Here is a 14521-nt window from a genome sequence, read left to right on the forward strand (position 1 = left end):
CAATAGCCTCTTTGCAGATGAAGCAATTGAGATTCAGAAAGTAAGTTTAGGTGATTCATTCAAGATCTCAGCTCCAGTTGGCCCATTCAAATGGTTCTCAAAATCTCGGAGTGACCCTCTGACATTCTAACTATGCTCCATCTGTTCCCTTGTTCTTCTATTATACAGTGTGCTCCTCAAAGGCATGGACTAGGTCTTATTCATCTTTGTGTCCTCAGTGCCTGGCAAAGGGCCTGTTATAGCACTGACATTTGTTGACATAGGCATAAAATTGTGCCTACCTGTATTAGTTTGCTAGGGCTGCCATAACTACAGACCATGTGGCTTTACACAGCAGAACTAATTTTCTTTTCTTTTTTATTTTCTTTTTTTGAGATGGAGTCTGGCTCTGTTACCCAGGCTGGAGTGCAGTGGTGAGATCTCGGTTCACTGCAAGCTCTGCCTCCTGGGTTCATGCCATTCTCCTGCCTCAGCCTCCCGAGTAGCTGGGACTACAGGCACCTGCCACCACGCCTGGCTAATTTTTGTATTTTTAGTAGAGGCAGGGTTTCACCGTGTTGGCCAGGCTGGTCTCGAACTCCTGATCTCAAGTGATCCGCCTGCCTCAGCCTCCCAAAGTGCTGGAATTACAGGCATAAGCCACTGCACCTGGCCAGAAATTAATTTTCTCAACGTTCCGGAGGCTAGAAGTTCAAGTGTTGGCACATTGTGTTTCTTCTGAGGCTTCTCTCCTTGGCTTGTGATTGAAGGAATAAATGACTCGCTCCCTAAGTCAAAGAGCAAGAGATAATGTGTGGGATTGAGAGAGGAAAGAGAAAAATACAGCACTAGCTAGGACTGCCAGGAACATGACCCAGAAAACTAATTCAAACCATTATTTGAAATGGCGGTTTCAAATTAAAAAGAGAGATCTAAGCAAATCATTGAAAGCCAGGTATAATTTTGGAAAGCCAGATACAGTTTTGACCACAGTATCTCAAACAGCATTAAGAATCTCTCCATCAGCTGGGCACAGTGGCTTGCACCTATAGCTCCAACTGCTCAGGAGGCTGAGGTGGGAGGATTGCTTGAGCCCGGGAGTCCAAGACCAGCCTGGGCAACATGGCAAGACCCCTTCTCAAAAATTAAAAAAAAATCTTCCATCTGTCAATCCACCTTCTGAGAATATGTTGACCTTATTTTCTCAGGCTCTGCCACGGAATTGTGGACATGACCATCTGCAACCTAAAGTCAGCATCTTTAAAATTTATGATTCAAGGAATGAAAAACTGAGCCCATCTCTCTCTCTCTCTCTCTCTGTTCTCTCTCTCTGTCTTTCCCCTTCCCCCGGGGAAGATGCTGATTGATTAGGATGGGCTCAGTTGTCCATCCTGAGGCCAAAGCATCAAAGCCAGGTGGGCAGGGCAGTATGATTAGCTGAACTGGAACACACATCTACTGCTATGACCCCAAGAGGGCAGGAGGGGCTATTATCAGAAATAAAGGAGAGAGTACTGGGTAGAAGAAATCCAGCCAGGCGTGGTGACTCATGCCTGTAATTCCAACTCTTTGGGAAGCTGAGGCAGGAAGCCTCTTAGCGAGGCCCAGTCTCTATTTAAAACAATAATAACAATAGACAAATCCTACAGGTTTTCCATTTCAGCATATACTGATGGTTTCATACACACATTTAATTTAAAGGCTAATAACCTTAAGATATGACTATCCTGTTTATCTTCACAAGCACAAATTTATCTATTTTATATATTAATGCTTTGTAGACTTCATAAAGAACCTATAAAGAGCAAATTCTATAGGTAAATATGAATCGTTTAGAATTTTCCATCTCTCCCACATTTTCAGAGGAATAATGATTTTTTAAAGGCAGAATGGTTGAATGTTTTCACATCTGCAAACAGACTTTCTTGTTTCTTTCTTTAGTCTCTCTCAGTTTTCTTCAACTTTAGTACCTATGAAGTACGGGATGGGATAATATACATGAAACCTTAGTTATTGTATTTTATGGGCAATTAAGGAATTTTTCAAGGATAATTTATACCGTACACCTCCCCAACTATATTTGTCTTTAGGACCTAATCTCACACAGAAGATAAAATCCTCTGTGCTAATGTTAACTAGAGCATCTACTGTGTGGCCAGCTCCTTATGTATTTTACCATGTGAGGTTAAGCAGTTGTAGGTTCAATTTTGTAAGTAAGAAAAATGAGGTTCAGATAATTTACGTAAACTCATACAAGAGGAATGATAGACAATGAAGAGTCAGAAGGGTGAGGGGTTGGGAGGAGGAGGATGATGAGAAATTACTTAATGGGTACAATGTACATTATTTGGGTGAGGAGTACCCTAAAAATTCTGACTTTACCACAACACAATCTATGCATGAAACAAAATTGCACTTGTACTCCATACATTTAATATTTTTTTTTTTGAGGCAGAGTCTCGCTGCCTTGCCCAGGCTGGAGTACAGTGGTGTGATCTCAGCTTACCACAACCTCTGCCTCCCAGGTTCAAGCGATTCTTGTGCCTCAGCCTCCCGAGTAGCTAGGACTACAGGTGCACACCACCATGCCTGGGTAATTTTTTTTTTTTTTGAATTTTTTAGTACAGACGGAATTTCACCATGTCAGTCAGGCTGGTCTTGAACTCGTGACCTCAATTGATCCACCTACCTTGGCAACCCAAAGTTCTGGGATTACAGGTGTGAGCCACCATACCTGGCCTGTACTCCATAAATTTATACTTTTATTTTTTTAAAAAAGAAGAACAACAAAACAAGTCAAACTCACACAAACTCTTAGGTATCAGGGTTAGAATACAAATATCTATTTATTTGACTTTACAACTCTGATTCCTATCCTTGGGGGCTCAGGAACTTTGGAAAGTTTGATGTAAGGGATGCATGCATGAGGTGTAGTTGAAAACACACACACAAGTTTCATTCCTGGAACTCCCACTTTCTAGCTGTACAATATTAATGGCAAATAGCTTTTGAATGTTTTCCAAGTACTCAGCACTTTGTGTGCACAATATCTCATTCAATCTTCTTGAAAACTTTTGGAATAAGACACTACTATTGTTATTCCCACTTTAAAGATAAGGAAACTGATACAGTTGATAAGGTACAGAAATGACGCTTGAACTCAGATGGTCTGATACCAGTGCATGTGTTTGTAACCAAACGATATGGATATAAAAAGGAAACGAGCAGTTGTAAAGAACTGAATCATAGGCCGGGCGGGCATGGTGGTTCACGCCTGTAATCCCAACACTTTGGGAGGCTGAGGCAAGTGGATCACTTGGGGCCAGGAATTCGAGACCAGCTTGGCCAACACGGTGAAAACCCCATCTCCACTACAAATACAAAAATTAGTCATGGTAGCATGCACCTGTAATCCCAGCTACTTGGGAGGCTGAGGCAGGAGAAATGCTTGAACCTGGGAGGCAGAGGTTGCAGTGAGCCAAGATCGCGCCATTGCACTCCAGCCTGGGTGACAGAGCAAGACACTGTTTCAAAAAAAAGAAAAAAAAAAAAATTAAATCCACTCTTGAAAATGGTTTGACATGGCAATTAAGAATGTGGGTTTTGGAGCAGATTGCTTGGGGACAAACCCCAGCTCTTCTACTTGCTAGAGGTGTGAATTTGGGTAAATCAAAGAACTTCACTGTCCTCATCTGTAAAATGGGCATACAGTAGTACCTACCTGCATTAGTTTGCTAGGGCTGCCATAACAAAATATTACAGACTGTGTGGTTTGAACAACATAAATTAATTTTCTCACAGTTTTGGAGGCTAGAAGTCTAAACATTGGTAAATGTTTCTTCTGAGGCTTCTTTCCTTGGCTTATAAATGGCTGCCTTCTTGCCATGTCCTTGCACAGTTATCCCTTGGTCTCTGTGTTGTCTGTGTCTTAATCTCTTTTTATAAAGATTCCAAGCATTTTGGATTAGGGCCACCAGTATGTCCTCTTCTTATCTTCATTATCTCTTTAAAGGCCCTGTCTCAAAATACAGTCACAATCTAAGGTACTGGGCAATTGGACTTTAACATATGAATTTTGTAGGGGATACAATTCAGCCATAACACTACCTCATAGAGTTATTGTGAAGATTAAATGAGATGATACATGTAAGGCAATGAACAGGGGACCTAGAATGTAGTAAGAGCTACCAGCAAGTTGCAAACCATTCTTCAGCAGGATATTGGCTGTAAGTACCCAGGGCTTCTCTTCTCATCCAAATGCAATCCAGCATCATACTTGCTTAAGATTTACAGTCCCCATTTGAACCACACAAGTCTTCCATTCTGGTTTGGCCCCTCCCTGGGGTCGATAAGATGTTCTTCTCGTAGAGAGCTCTCAGATTTTCTTTCTGTAACTGCTCCAAGTTTAGTCTTTAAAATGAGTACACGTCCTGTCCCAACTCCTTACGGCTCAGCAAGTGCATTTCTAATGCTACTGCTATTTAAACTCTTTGGACAAGTCACTTATTATTAAACTTTAATGATAATCACTTACATTTATAGCCTCTTTCAGTTTACAAAGCTCTTTTCCTATCCATTACCTCCTTTAATCCTTACAACATCTGTGGGAAGCAATTACGTTCTTCTCTATTTGACAGATGAAGAAAACAAGGCTCTGAAGAGTAGCATTGTCATCCCAGGTTACACAATTAACATGTGGCAGAGACGGGCTTCAAATTCTGGTCTTTTACTTTCAATCTATCAGGAGTAGCTCACCCATCCAGGCATTTTTCTTTTTTCTTTTCTTTCCTTCTTTCCTTCTTCTTTCCTTCTTTCTTTCTCTCTCTCTCTTTCTCTCTTTCTTTCTTTCTCAGAGTTTCACTGTTTTTGCCCAGCCTGCAGTGCAATGGTGCAATCTCGGTTCACCGAAACCTCTGCCCCCAGGTTCAACCAATTCTCCTGCCTCAGCCTCCTGAGTACCTGGGATTACAGGCACATGCCACCACGCCCACCTGATTTTTGTATTTTTAGTAGAGATGGGGTTTTGCCATGTTGGCCAGGCTGGTCTTGAACTCCTGACCTCAGGTGATCCACCCGCCTCGGCTTCCCAAAGTGCTAGGATTACAGGTGTGAGCCACCATGCTTGGCCCAGGTACTTTTCTATAAAAGTAGTACACTGGATAAATAATGCCCCTGCTCTCTCTCTTTTGGAGGAATGTAGGTAAGTTGTTGAGGTTAGTTATTTTGATTGGAAGTGATTAAAAACTAACTCAAACTGGCTTAAGCAAAACTTGTATTGGAAGTATATTTTCAGACACAGATGGATCCAGATGCTCAAACTATGTCACCAGAATGTATGTTATTCCTTCCTTCCTTCCTTCCTTCCTTCCTTCCTTCCTTCCTTCCTTCCTTCCTTCCTTCCTTCCTTTCTTTCTTTCTTTCTCTTTCTCTCTCTTTCTTTCTTTCTCTCTCTCTCTCTTTGTCTTTCTTTCTCTCTCTCTCTCCCTTTCTGTCTCTCTTTCTTTCTCTTTTTGCGAGAAGTCTCCTCACTCTGTTGCCCAGGCTGGAGTGCAGAGGCGGGATCTCGGCTCACTGCAACCTCTGCCTCCTGGGTTGAAGTGATTCTCCAACCTCAGCCTCCCAAGTAGCTGGGATTACAGGTGCCTGCTACCATGCCCGGCTAATTTTTGTATTTTTAGTAGAGATGGGATTTTGCCATGTTGGCCAGGCTGGTCTCAAACTCCTGACCTCAAGTGATCTGCCCGCCTTGGTCTCTCGAAATGCTGGGATTACAGGTGTGAGCCACTGTGCCTGGCCTCCCTCTTCATTTCATAGCTTCCCTTTGTGTCGATCTTATTCTTAGACAAGCTCTCTGCTGAAGCTCTGTCTCCACCAGCTTCAGCTCACAATTCCCTCAGCTCAACACACTTAACAGAAAGAGAACACTTCTTTTCTGTAAACTGCAACGCATGAGCTGGATATCATTCTCAACTCTTTGACCTGGGTTATGGGCCCACTTATGAACCAGTCACTGTGTCCAGAACAATGGAGTATTCTCATTGTCCAGGCTTGATCATTTGACCCCTCTGGAGTGGAGTATGGTGTGTGTGTGTGTGGGGGGGGGGGGGGTGTGTGTGTGAGAGAGAGAGAGACAGAGAGAGAGAAAAAGAGAGAGAGAGAGAGAGACCCACTAAGGGATCAAGTGAGGAGAAAGAAGATTCTTCAAATAAAAAGCACTGTTGTCAGGAGTGAGTGGGTGGTAGGCGGATCTCTACAGGGTGTCTTTGCTCTGCAGAGCAACCACAGAGGAACTGGGGGTCCATCTTAGCAAGAACTCTCACTTATTGCCTTGAGGAAGAGTAATAAGTGGACTTTTATGATTTTTTTCCCAGGACTGCTTAACTTGGCTCAGTAGGCTAGACAATAAGGCAATAATTCAAGCAAAGTAAGGAGTAAAGAGTAATGAATAACCTGGTATGTTCAGGACAGGACCCAAACCAGGAGCAGCCCCAGAGGGGACTCTGAGATGCTCTTTGATGGTGGCCATCTCCCTGCTTCCTGCCCCCAGCACCTTCCATCTCCCTGTGAAGCTGTGAACTCTGGCAGGGACCATGTCTGTTTTACTGACCACCTTCTCCCCAGTGCTTAGCCTGGTAACTGTGCCTGGCACAGCACAGGGGCCTCACACATTTATTGGATGATTGAATAAATTAATGAACCAGGTTGATCAGTCTGACTGGCAGGATCTACCTACCTCTCTGGATAAGTCAACCCCCTTCTTTGACCTCTGTTCCCCCTCTGTAAAGTGGGAGAAGATATAGAAAGAAATGCTCTCCACAGACCCTGCAGCTGATGATTCCAGGATCGCAGGGTTCTCAGGAAACAGCCAGGATGCCTCTCAAGAAGCCAAATGGAAGGGGAAGTCAAATTTATTGGGCACCTCATGTTCAGGCGCTTAATGAGACTAATTCACATGGTTCCCAGGTCTCCAAATTGTGGGATTTTATGGATCCATAACTTTAATAAAATTTGGGATTGAAATAGGCTACCTATTTTTTATTTTGGCAAATAAAGACATTTTAAAAACCTCCCATTAACTATCATCACTATTTCTTAAAAGAAGTGTTTTTTTTTTTTTTTTTTTTTTTTTTACACTAAGCAAGTAGGAAATACACAATCTCAAAATAAAAGAGCAGTCCCACTTCCCCACTGGAAAAAAGACAATTGGCAATCTTACATGATTTTTTTTTTTTTTTTTTTTTTTTTTTTGCAGATAAAAATGCATTTCTTATCTCTGTAGCCCAGGCTGGAGTGCAGTGGCATGATCATAGCCCACAGCAGCCTTGAACTCCTGGCCTCAAATGGTCCCCCCACCTTACCCTACCTGGGATGTAAGGGAGGGTAAGTAGCTGGGATGTAAGTAGCTGGGATGACAGGCACAAGACACTGTGCCCAGCTCCAGATATACATTTTGAGATTGACCCATGTATGGAGTCCAGTATTTGAGACCTACTAGCATGGATTACTTTTTGCCACCCCACCCCAGTTACATACCTGTGAAGTGAGACTTAATCCACCCACTTTACAGATGAGGAAACAGATTTAGGGAGAGTGGTATTGCAAGGTCACAGAGACAGTTTTAGACTCAGTTTGTCTGGGTTCAAACCCACATCATCTTGATAAATCCTAAGCCAACGCTATTTTCCAACAGGGAAAGAAATGACCCACACGGGCTCCCTTGGGGTGTCCCTGGGGTGTTCTGTGACCTAACCCTGTGCCTGGTCTTTGATGCTTTTTCCTTAACACATCTTTATGGTGGCCTTTGTTCTTTAACACATCTTTATGGTGTGCCTACTTCACACCAGGCGCTGGGCTGGGGGCAGGGGAGAGTGTAGGAAGGGAAACCAAAAATGTCCCAGCCCCTTTCTCTCCTGTCCCCTAGTACTCACTCTGGGTCCCGTTCCCCAGGCCTCCCTCCCTGCCCTAGCAGCCAACGAATCCCCATCGCAGGCGTGGGCTGCTACCAGTTTAGGGGCTTCCCTCTCCCAGGGGTGTTGGCAGTTTCCTAGGAGACTCTGGGAACCTTCAACGCCTCCAAGACCCAAAGGACTGAAAGCGTAATGGTGCAACTTCAGGCACTGTGATAGGTTCTAGGGGAGGTAATTGGGAGTAAGAGATCCAGTTCAAATCCTATCAAATAATACCCCTCCAGCCCCTCCCCCCATTCCCATAGGCTTTGTGGGGCCTCACAGCCCCTCAGCTCAGGCTGGAAGAAGGGAGTCCCCTACATCAGGGGGCCCTACTGTGGAGGGGTGCTTGCTGCCCCGGCTGGGGGACCCCAGGGATCGTGGCCACCCTTCCCCCCAACTGCCAGAACCAGGAGCACCCTCTCCTGGTTCCGCCCCGCCCCGTCCCGCACGCCCGCGCGGGAGCGCGCCTCCGCCGGGCCGCGCCGGTACACAAGAGCGCGCGCCTCGGCGCGGGAGCGCGCCCCGGGGAGAACCCGAGCAAGATGGAGGCCGCGCAGAGGCCGCCGCCTGGGCCGAGGCAGCCGCTGCTGGGAGCGCCGAGCCGCGGCGCCTAGGCCGTGCCAGTCCCGGATCCGCTGCCCCCGACCGTGCCCAGGTTGGTCTCCCCGCACCCTTTCCCCGCGGCCGCAGCCTCGCGCGCGTCCGGCCTGGGCGCGGGGCAGCCGCCCCCCCAACCCCGGCCCTACTCGGGCCCGGCCGCTCCCCAGCCCCCCGGGAACAGCACCTGCCCACCGCCTGCTCCTCACGGGCCCCGCTGCCCATCAGCCCCGGTCTTTCGTTCCTTTGGCCTGGAAACCCCTCTCCCCAAACCTGGCCCGCCAATCCTAGGCTCCCTCCAGCCTACCTCCAGCCCTGGCTTCTGAGGACAGCCCCCACTCCTCGCCCAGTGTCCAGCAGTCCCAGCCCCCGACCTCCCTCTAGCTGTATCCTAATTCTGCCACTTTGCCCTCTTAGACCCTCATACCAGCCCCCATTCCCCGTCCCAGCCCCCATATCACCTTCCCAACCATTCAGTCCCAGCCTCTTAAATTCCTTCTTCCCCCATCCTAGAAGCGCCTACCACCGCCTCATAGTCCCTTCTTAGATACCCAATACCAGACCTCCTTCTACCCCTTAATACCAGTCCCCAAATTCCCTTCCGAGCTCCCTAAATTCAGCCCCTCTGCTAGTCCTCCAATACCAGTCTCCAGCCTCCATTCCACCTCCCCCTGTCCCCTCCTACTCCCCTAATACCAGCTCCCAAACCCCTTCCCCAACTCCCCAATGGCCACTTTCAAGCACCTCCCCCTACCCCTTCCAGGTCTCATATCCCCATCCCAGGCTCCCCCCAACTTTCTCATGGCCCCTTCTTAGGCCCCCCATTAGGAGACCTTTGCCATTCCCCCTAGACACCGCCTCAACACTCTCATGACCCCTTCCTCTCTCCCCTTATCAGCTCCCAGACGCCCCCAGCTCTGCCCCAGGCCCCGCCCTCGCGGGTTCCTTGACTCAGGGCCGCTTCTCGCGTGCGTCCCCAGCTCCCGCCCGACAGCCCGGCGCTCCGTCCCGGGCCGGCGGCCCCCGCCAGCCGCCGCCGCCGCCGGCCCCGCCTCCGGGCACCATGCTGCCCTCGCAGGAGGCCTCCAAGCTCTACCACGAGCACTACATGCGGAACTCGCGGGCCATCGGCGTGCTGTGGGCCATCTTCACCATCTGCTTCGCCATCATCAACGTGGTGGTCTTCATCCAGCCCTACTGGGTGGGCGACAGCGTGAGCACCCCCAAGCCTGGCTACTTCGGCCTCTTCCACTACTGCGTGGGCAGCGGGCTGGCGGGCCGCGAGCTCACCTGCCGGGGCTCCTTCACCGACTTCAGCACCATCCCGTCCAGCGCCTTCAAGGCGGCCGCCTTCTTCGTGCTGCTCTCCATGGTGCTGATCCTCGGCTGCATCACCTGCTTTGCGCTTTTCTTCTTCTGCAACACAGCTACGGTCTACAAGATCTGCGCCTGGATGCAGCTCTTGGCAGGTAGGGGAGGGGATGGGCGGAACCCCCAGAACAAGCGCCAGGGACGGGTCTCCTTCCTGCCAGGTCCCCTTCCTGAAGAAGTCAGGTAGATTTTGCTTCTCTGTGTTAAGACACTCACCTCCTTGGCTGATGGACCCTCAGTGGGTACTGGGGAGGGGGTGCGCTGGATAAAGACACCTTAGGGCAGGGGACAGAGCCTTGGGACTAGATAGATGGGTCTGTATGCTTGGATATGGGTAGACTGCATTTATTGCTGGGCTAGCATTAAGTTAGTGTCTCCAAGGGTCTCTGTTGGCTGTCTTGGGGGAAATATTTATCTGAATGAGGGGTTACTGTAGGTATGATCGATTTCTGTTATGTTGAAAAAAAGCATAAAGAGATCCAAGAGATCTGGCTTGGACTTTTAACTTGCTGACACTATCAACTTGGGTGTTTCACTTTACTTCTCTGAGGCTCGGTTTCCTCATCTGTGAAACAGTGGAGAAGGTGCCAAAAGGACAAATGAAAGAGTGTTTTGTAACCTTTAAAATGCTGTGATAAGGGCGAGAGGCTGTCTATTGTGCTTGTCCAATGTTTTGAGATGTGAGTGGTCAAAAGCATTGGGTGACATGGGTCTCTGGAGGGCAGGTCTCCATCCCCACCTCCCGCCCCTCCACCATGCAGGAAAGTTCTGGTGCCATGCCCAATGGGAGTGAGTCTCTGGGACCCTCCAAAATGTTTGACCAAGGCAGTCATCTTACCCTAAGAACCAGAGAAGGGCCTTTTGGGAATGAGAAATGCTGAGACAATTTTTCAGGACCCATTAGAGTCCCCCACTTCCACCCACCTTTCGATCAGAGATAGATTTCGAAGACTCAGCAACTTGGGCTTTTGCCTAATTGCTGGCAGGGAAGAGAGTTGGGCTGAGGAAAGTGGGGCCAGGGGATGGGAGGGGTGGGGGAGGAGAGCTGGTGAAGGGAAAAGTTTGGAGTCTTCCAGGGATGAGAAAGAGAAGGGGGAAATGTGATTGTCATGCTGCAGAGATGGTTTTTTAAAATAAGCACCTCAGGACATTCAACAAGTGACTGCCATTCCAAAAGAGACCCCCTGGAGGAGGCATTATATCACTTTCTGATGATTCCATTGCTCAGAGAATTGCAGGGAATTAACTTTGGAGCATGGGGTGTAATCACTTGAATATCATCATTGAGGAGAGACCTCTATCTTTTAAATGAGGACTGTAACTTTTGGAAATGGCTGGAAGTCACTCCAGGTCAAGTATAGAGAATACAATGGTCATCAAATTGATAATTGTCACTTGAAATGACAGTCAAGGTGTGAGGACAAAGTCGTGAGGCTGGTCTGTTTCCACAAGAGGACTTTTACAAATGCAGGGAGGAATTACTGCCTCATTGGAAGAATTGCCCAAACTCCTAAAAGGACTACTTTGAAGAAGGCAGATGTGGACATCCTAATGGGCTTGTTTCAAATTCATCTCACTCAACTCAATTTAGATGTGGATCTTTGAAGAGGATGAGAAAGGTGAACTATAGGATGTGGGGGATATGGCTCCATACTTCTCTGTGGTACCCATGGAGGTGATATTATGTATTTCCGTTCTATTTCTCCTGCAAAGGCAAGCTGGAACCCTCAATTCATCAGCCTTAATTTGGAGTCTGCAGATGAGTTGCTGGCCTCTTGGCATTCAAATTCTCTGTAATCTGTGTGGGTTTAATCTTGGGGACTTGGTGAATTGTCCAACAACCCCCATATAATAATAGAATTTCAGGCACCTTAGAGATCAGCTCCTTCAAATCCCACCTTCCCCTCCCCCTGTTTTAGAGAGAGGAAACTGAGTATAGAGACGGGAAGGGCTTACTTGAGATCACATGGCTGGTAAGGGAGGAAGCTAGTTCTACAGCCAGTGGTTCTTTTTTTTTTTTTTTTTTGAGACGGAGTCTTGTTCTGTAGCCCGGGCTGGAGTGCAGTGGCCGGATCTCAGCTCACTGCAAGCTCCGCTTCCCGGGTTTACGCCATTCTCCTGCCTCAGCCTCCGGAGTAGCTGGGACTACAGGCGCCCGCCACCTCGCCCGGCTAGTTTTTTGTATTTTTAGTAGAGACGGGGTTTCACCGTGTTAGCCAGAATGGTCTCGATCTCCTGACCTCGTGATCCGCCCGTCTCGGCCTCCCAAAGTGCTGGGATTACAGGCTTGAGCCACCACGCCCGGCCTGCCAGTGGTTCTTGACTTCTGGCCCAGGGCACTTTTCCTTGTATTATTGCCCTACCCATGTGGGCTGAGGGGGCAGTTGGCAGAGTTGGGCAGTTTATTCCACTTTGTTCCGAGATTTCTGAGTTCTTTGGGTGAGTGACTGATTCACTTTGCTTAATAAAGTGACACCAGGCCAGCGGCCAGAGCACTGGACTACAAGTCTTGGGGTGGGGGTTCTTGGCTGACTTGGGTCTGTGACTCACCATGCATTGTTAAGTAAGCCTTTTAGTTTAAATCTCAATTTCCCATTTGTACAATAGGGGACTGGGAGCAGGTAGATAAGGTGATTTAAAGTATCTCTTGGCCAGGCATGGTGGCTCACACCTATAATCCCAGCACTTTGGGAGGTTGAGGTGGGAAGATTGCTTGAGGCTAGGAGTTGGAGACTAGCCTGGCCAACATAGCGAGACCCTGTCTCTGCAAAAAATAACATAAAATAAATAAAAAATAAAGTATCTCTTTCAGCCCTGTGGGGATCCTGGGACAACTCTTTCATCAAGCCCATTCCATTCAGAAAGTGATAAATCAGTCATCCTCAGAGGAACTGTGGAGAATCAAAGGGCTCTGTTTGTGTCACATAAGAATTAAAGTGCCTATCATATGATTTTGTACCTGTTAACTTTTTTTTTTTTTTTTAATTTTGAGACGGAGTTTCACTCTTGTTGCCCAGGCTGGAGTGCAATGGCACCATCTCGGCTCACTGCAATCTCCACCTCCCGGGTTCAAGTGATTCTCCTAACTCAGTCTCCCGAGTAGCTGGAATTACAGGCGCCTGCCACAACGCCTGGCTAATATTTTGTATTTTTAGTAGAGATAGGGTTTCACCATGTTGGCCAGGCTGGTCTCAAACTCCTGATCTCAGGTGATCCACCCGCCTCGGCCTCCCAAAGTGCTGGGATTACAGGTGTGAGCCACCGTGCCTGGCCTATTCCTGTTAACTTTTATTCAAGTATTTTAGGGTCTTCTGAGTGCAGAGCATGGGGGCATTGGGAAAATACAAAAAGATATGTATTCTTTTGTTTGTTCTTCACCTGCTCTGTAACCATCCCTGTGCTTAGTCCTGTAATACTGATATGCGTAAGATGTCATCCCTGTCTCCAAGGATCTTAGGTCTATAAAATGCAATTCCTGCTCTCAGGGAGCATACTGTCTGGTTAAGTCACTATATTAGTCAGCAGTCTTTCAGTGGCAAATGACAGAAACCCAACTCGAGCTGGCTTAAATAAATTAGAAAAAAATAAACAAGCTAGAGTTTATCGGCTCACTTAATTTGAAAGTCAGGAGTATCTGGCTTTGGGCATGGACAGATCCAGATGCTCACATCATGCCATGAAGAATCTGTCTCTCTCCATTTCCTGGTTCCTCTGTGTTCACTCATTTTAAATCCATTCCTGTCTTCAAGGTGACAAATAAGGCTACTAGTAGATCTAATTTACATTGTTTCAGCTTAGCGGTGCCTGTGGAAAAAGAATAATTCGAGCAAACGTTCCAGGGCTGAGCCAGATTGGCCCCGCTTGGTCAAGTGTCCACCTCTTAATTAATCATGGTGACTTTGTCTAAGGCCTGAGCGCATACCTATCCTCGGAACCGCACATGGACTGATAGTGGAGAAAGATCAGTTCCCTCAAAGATAAATCAAGTGTGAGCACCGGAAGAGGGGTAGCATGGGCAAGACAAGTGCCAACAGAAGTTTTCCTCTGGGCAGTCTGAGCACTAATATGTGCGGGCTGGAAATGCTGTGGAAACCCAGAGCAGCAGAGGGGGCTGCCAGCTTAGTTGGGAAGTGAGGCTTGAGCTGGGTGGGGTGTTACCAGGTGGGAGGTATGAGTGAGCATCCTGCATGGAGAGGAAGATCGTGGGCAAAGACATAGCAGTGAGAAAGACACATCTGGCTTGAGTGTGGCATCCACATAGGGGAGCAGCATGAGGAGAGGCGAGGAAGGAATTATGGGGGCCATAGTATGCTGGGTCAAAGAATTTCGACTTTAATCAGCAGCAGTTGGATGCTACTATGACTTATTATTATTAAAGAAAAACAGCTAACATTTTACATGCATTATATAATTTGATCCTCACAACAATCTTGTGGAGTAGGTACCATTATTCATATTTTATAGGTGAGAAAGCTGAGCCTCAAAGAGGAAAAAGTCATTTGTCCAAGGTCATACAGTTGGTAAGTGGTGGAGCCTGAATTGTAACTTCATATGTCTGACTCTAAAACCTGAGATCAGCCAGGCTTGGTGGCTCATGTCTGTAATCCCAGAATTTTGAGAGGCTG

The 14521-nt window shown here is 47.4% G+C and overlaps 1 protein-coding gene across 3 annotated transcripts in view; it reads left to right on the plus strand.

The window, feature by feature from the left end:
• The first annotated feature begins 8426 nt into the window (after positions 1 to 8426).
• Positions 8427 to 14521, plus strand: part of LHFPL4 (LHFPL tetraspan subfamily member 4) — a 51830-nt gene continuing 45735 nt past the window's right edge. For 2 of the 3 annotated variants that reach the window (XM_073009896.1, XM_038002483.2), the window contains exons 1-2: positions 8427 to 8583; positions 9424 to 9994. In XM_073009896.1, coding sequence (XP_072865997.1) covers positions 9589 to 9994 — 406 coding nt within the window. In that variant the 5' untranslated portion in view covers positions 8427 to 8583; positions 9424 to 9588. The remainder of the gene's footprint in view (positions 8584 to 9423; positions 9995 to 14521) is intronic. The other variant, XM_073009897.1, reaches the window with a different exon arrangement.

The sequence above is a fragment of the Chlorocebus sabaeus genome, chromosome 22 (genome assembly GCF_047675955.1).
Source record: "Chlorocebus sabaeus isolate Y175 chromosome 22, mChlSab1.0.hap1, whole genome shotgun sequence".
NCBI classification, from domain to species: Eukaryota; Metazoa; Chordata; class Mammalia; order Primates; family Cercopithecidae; genus Chlorocebus; species Chlorocebus sabaeus.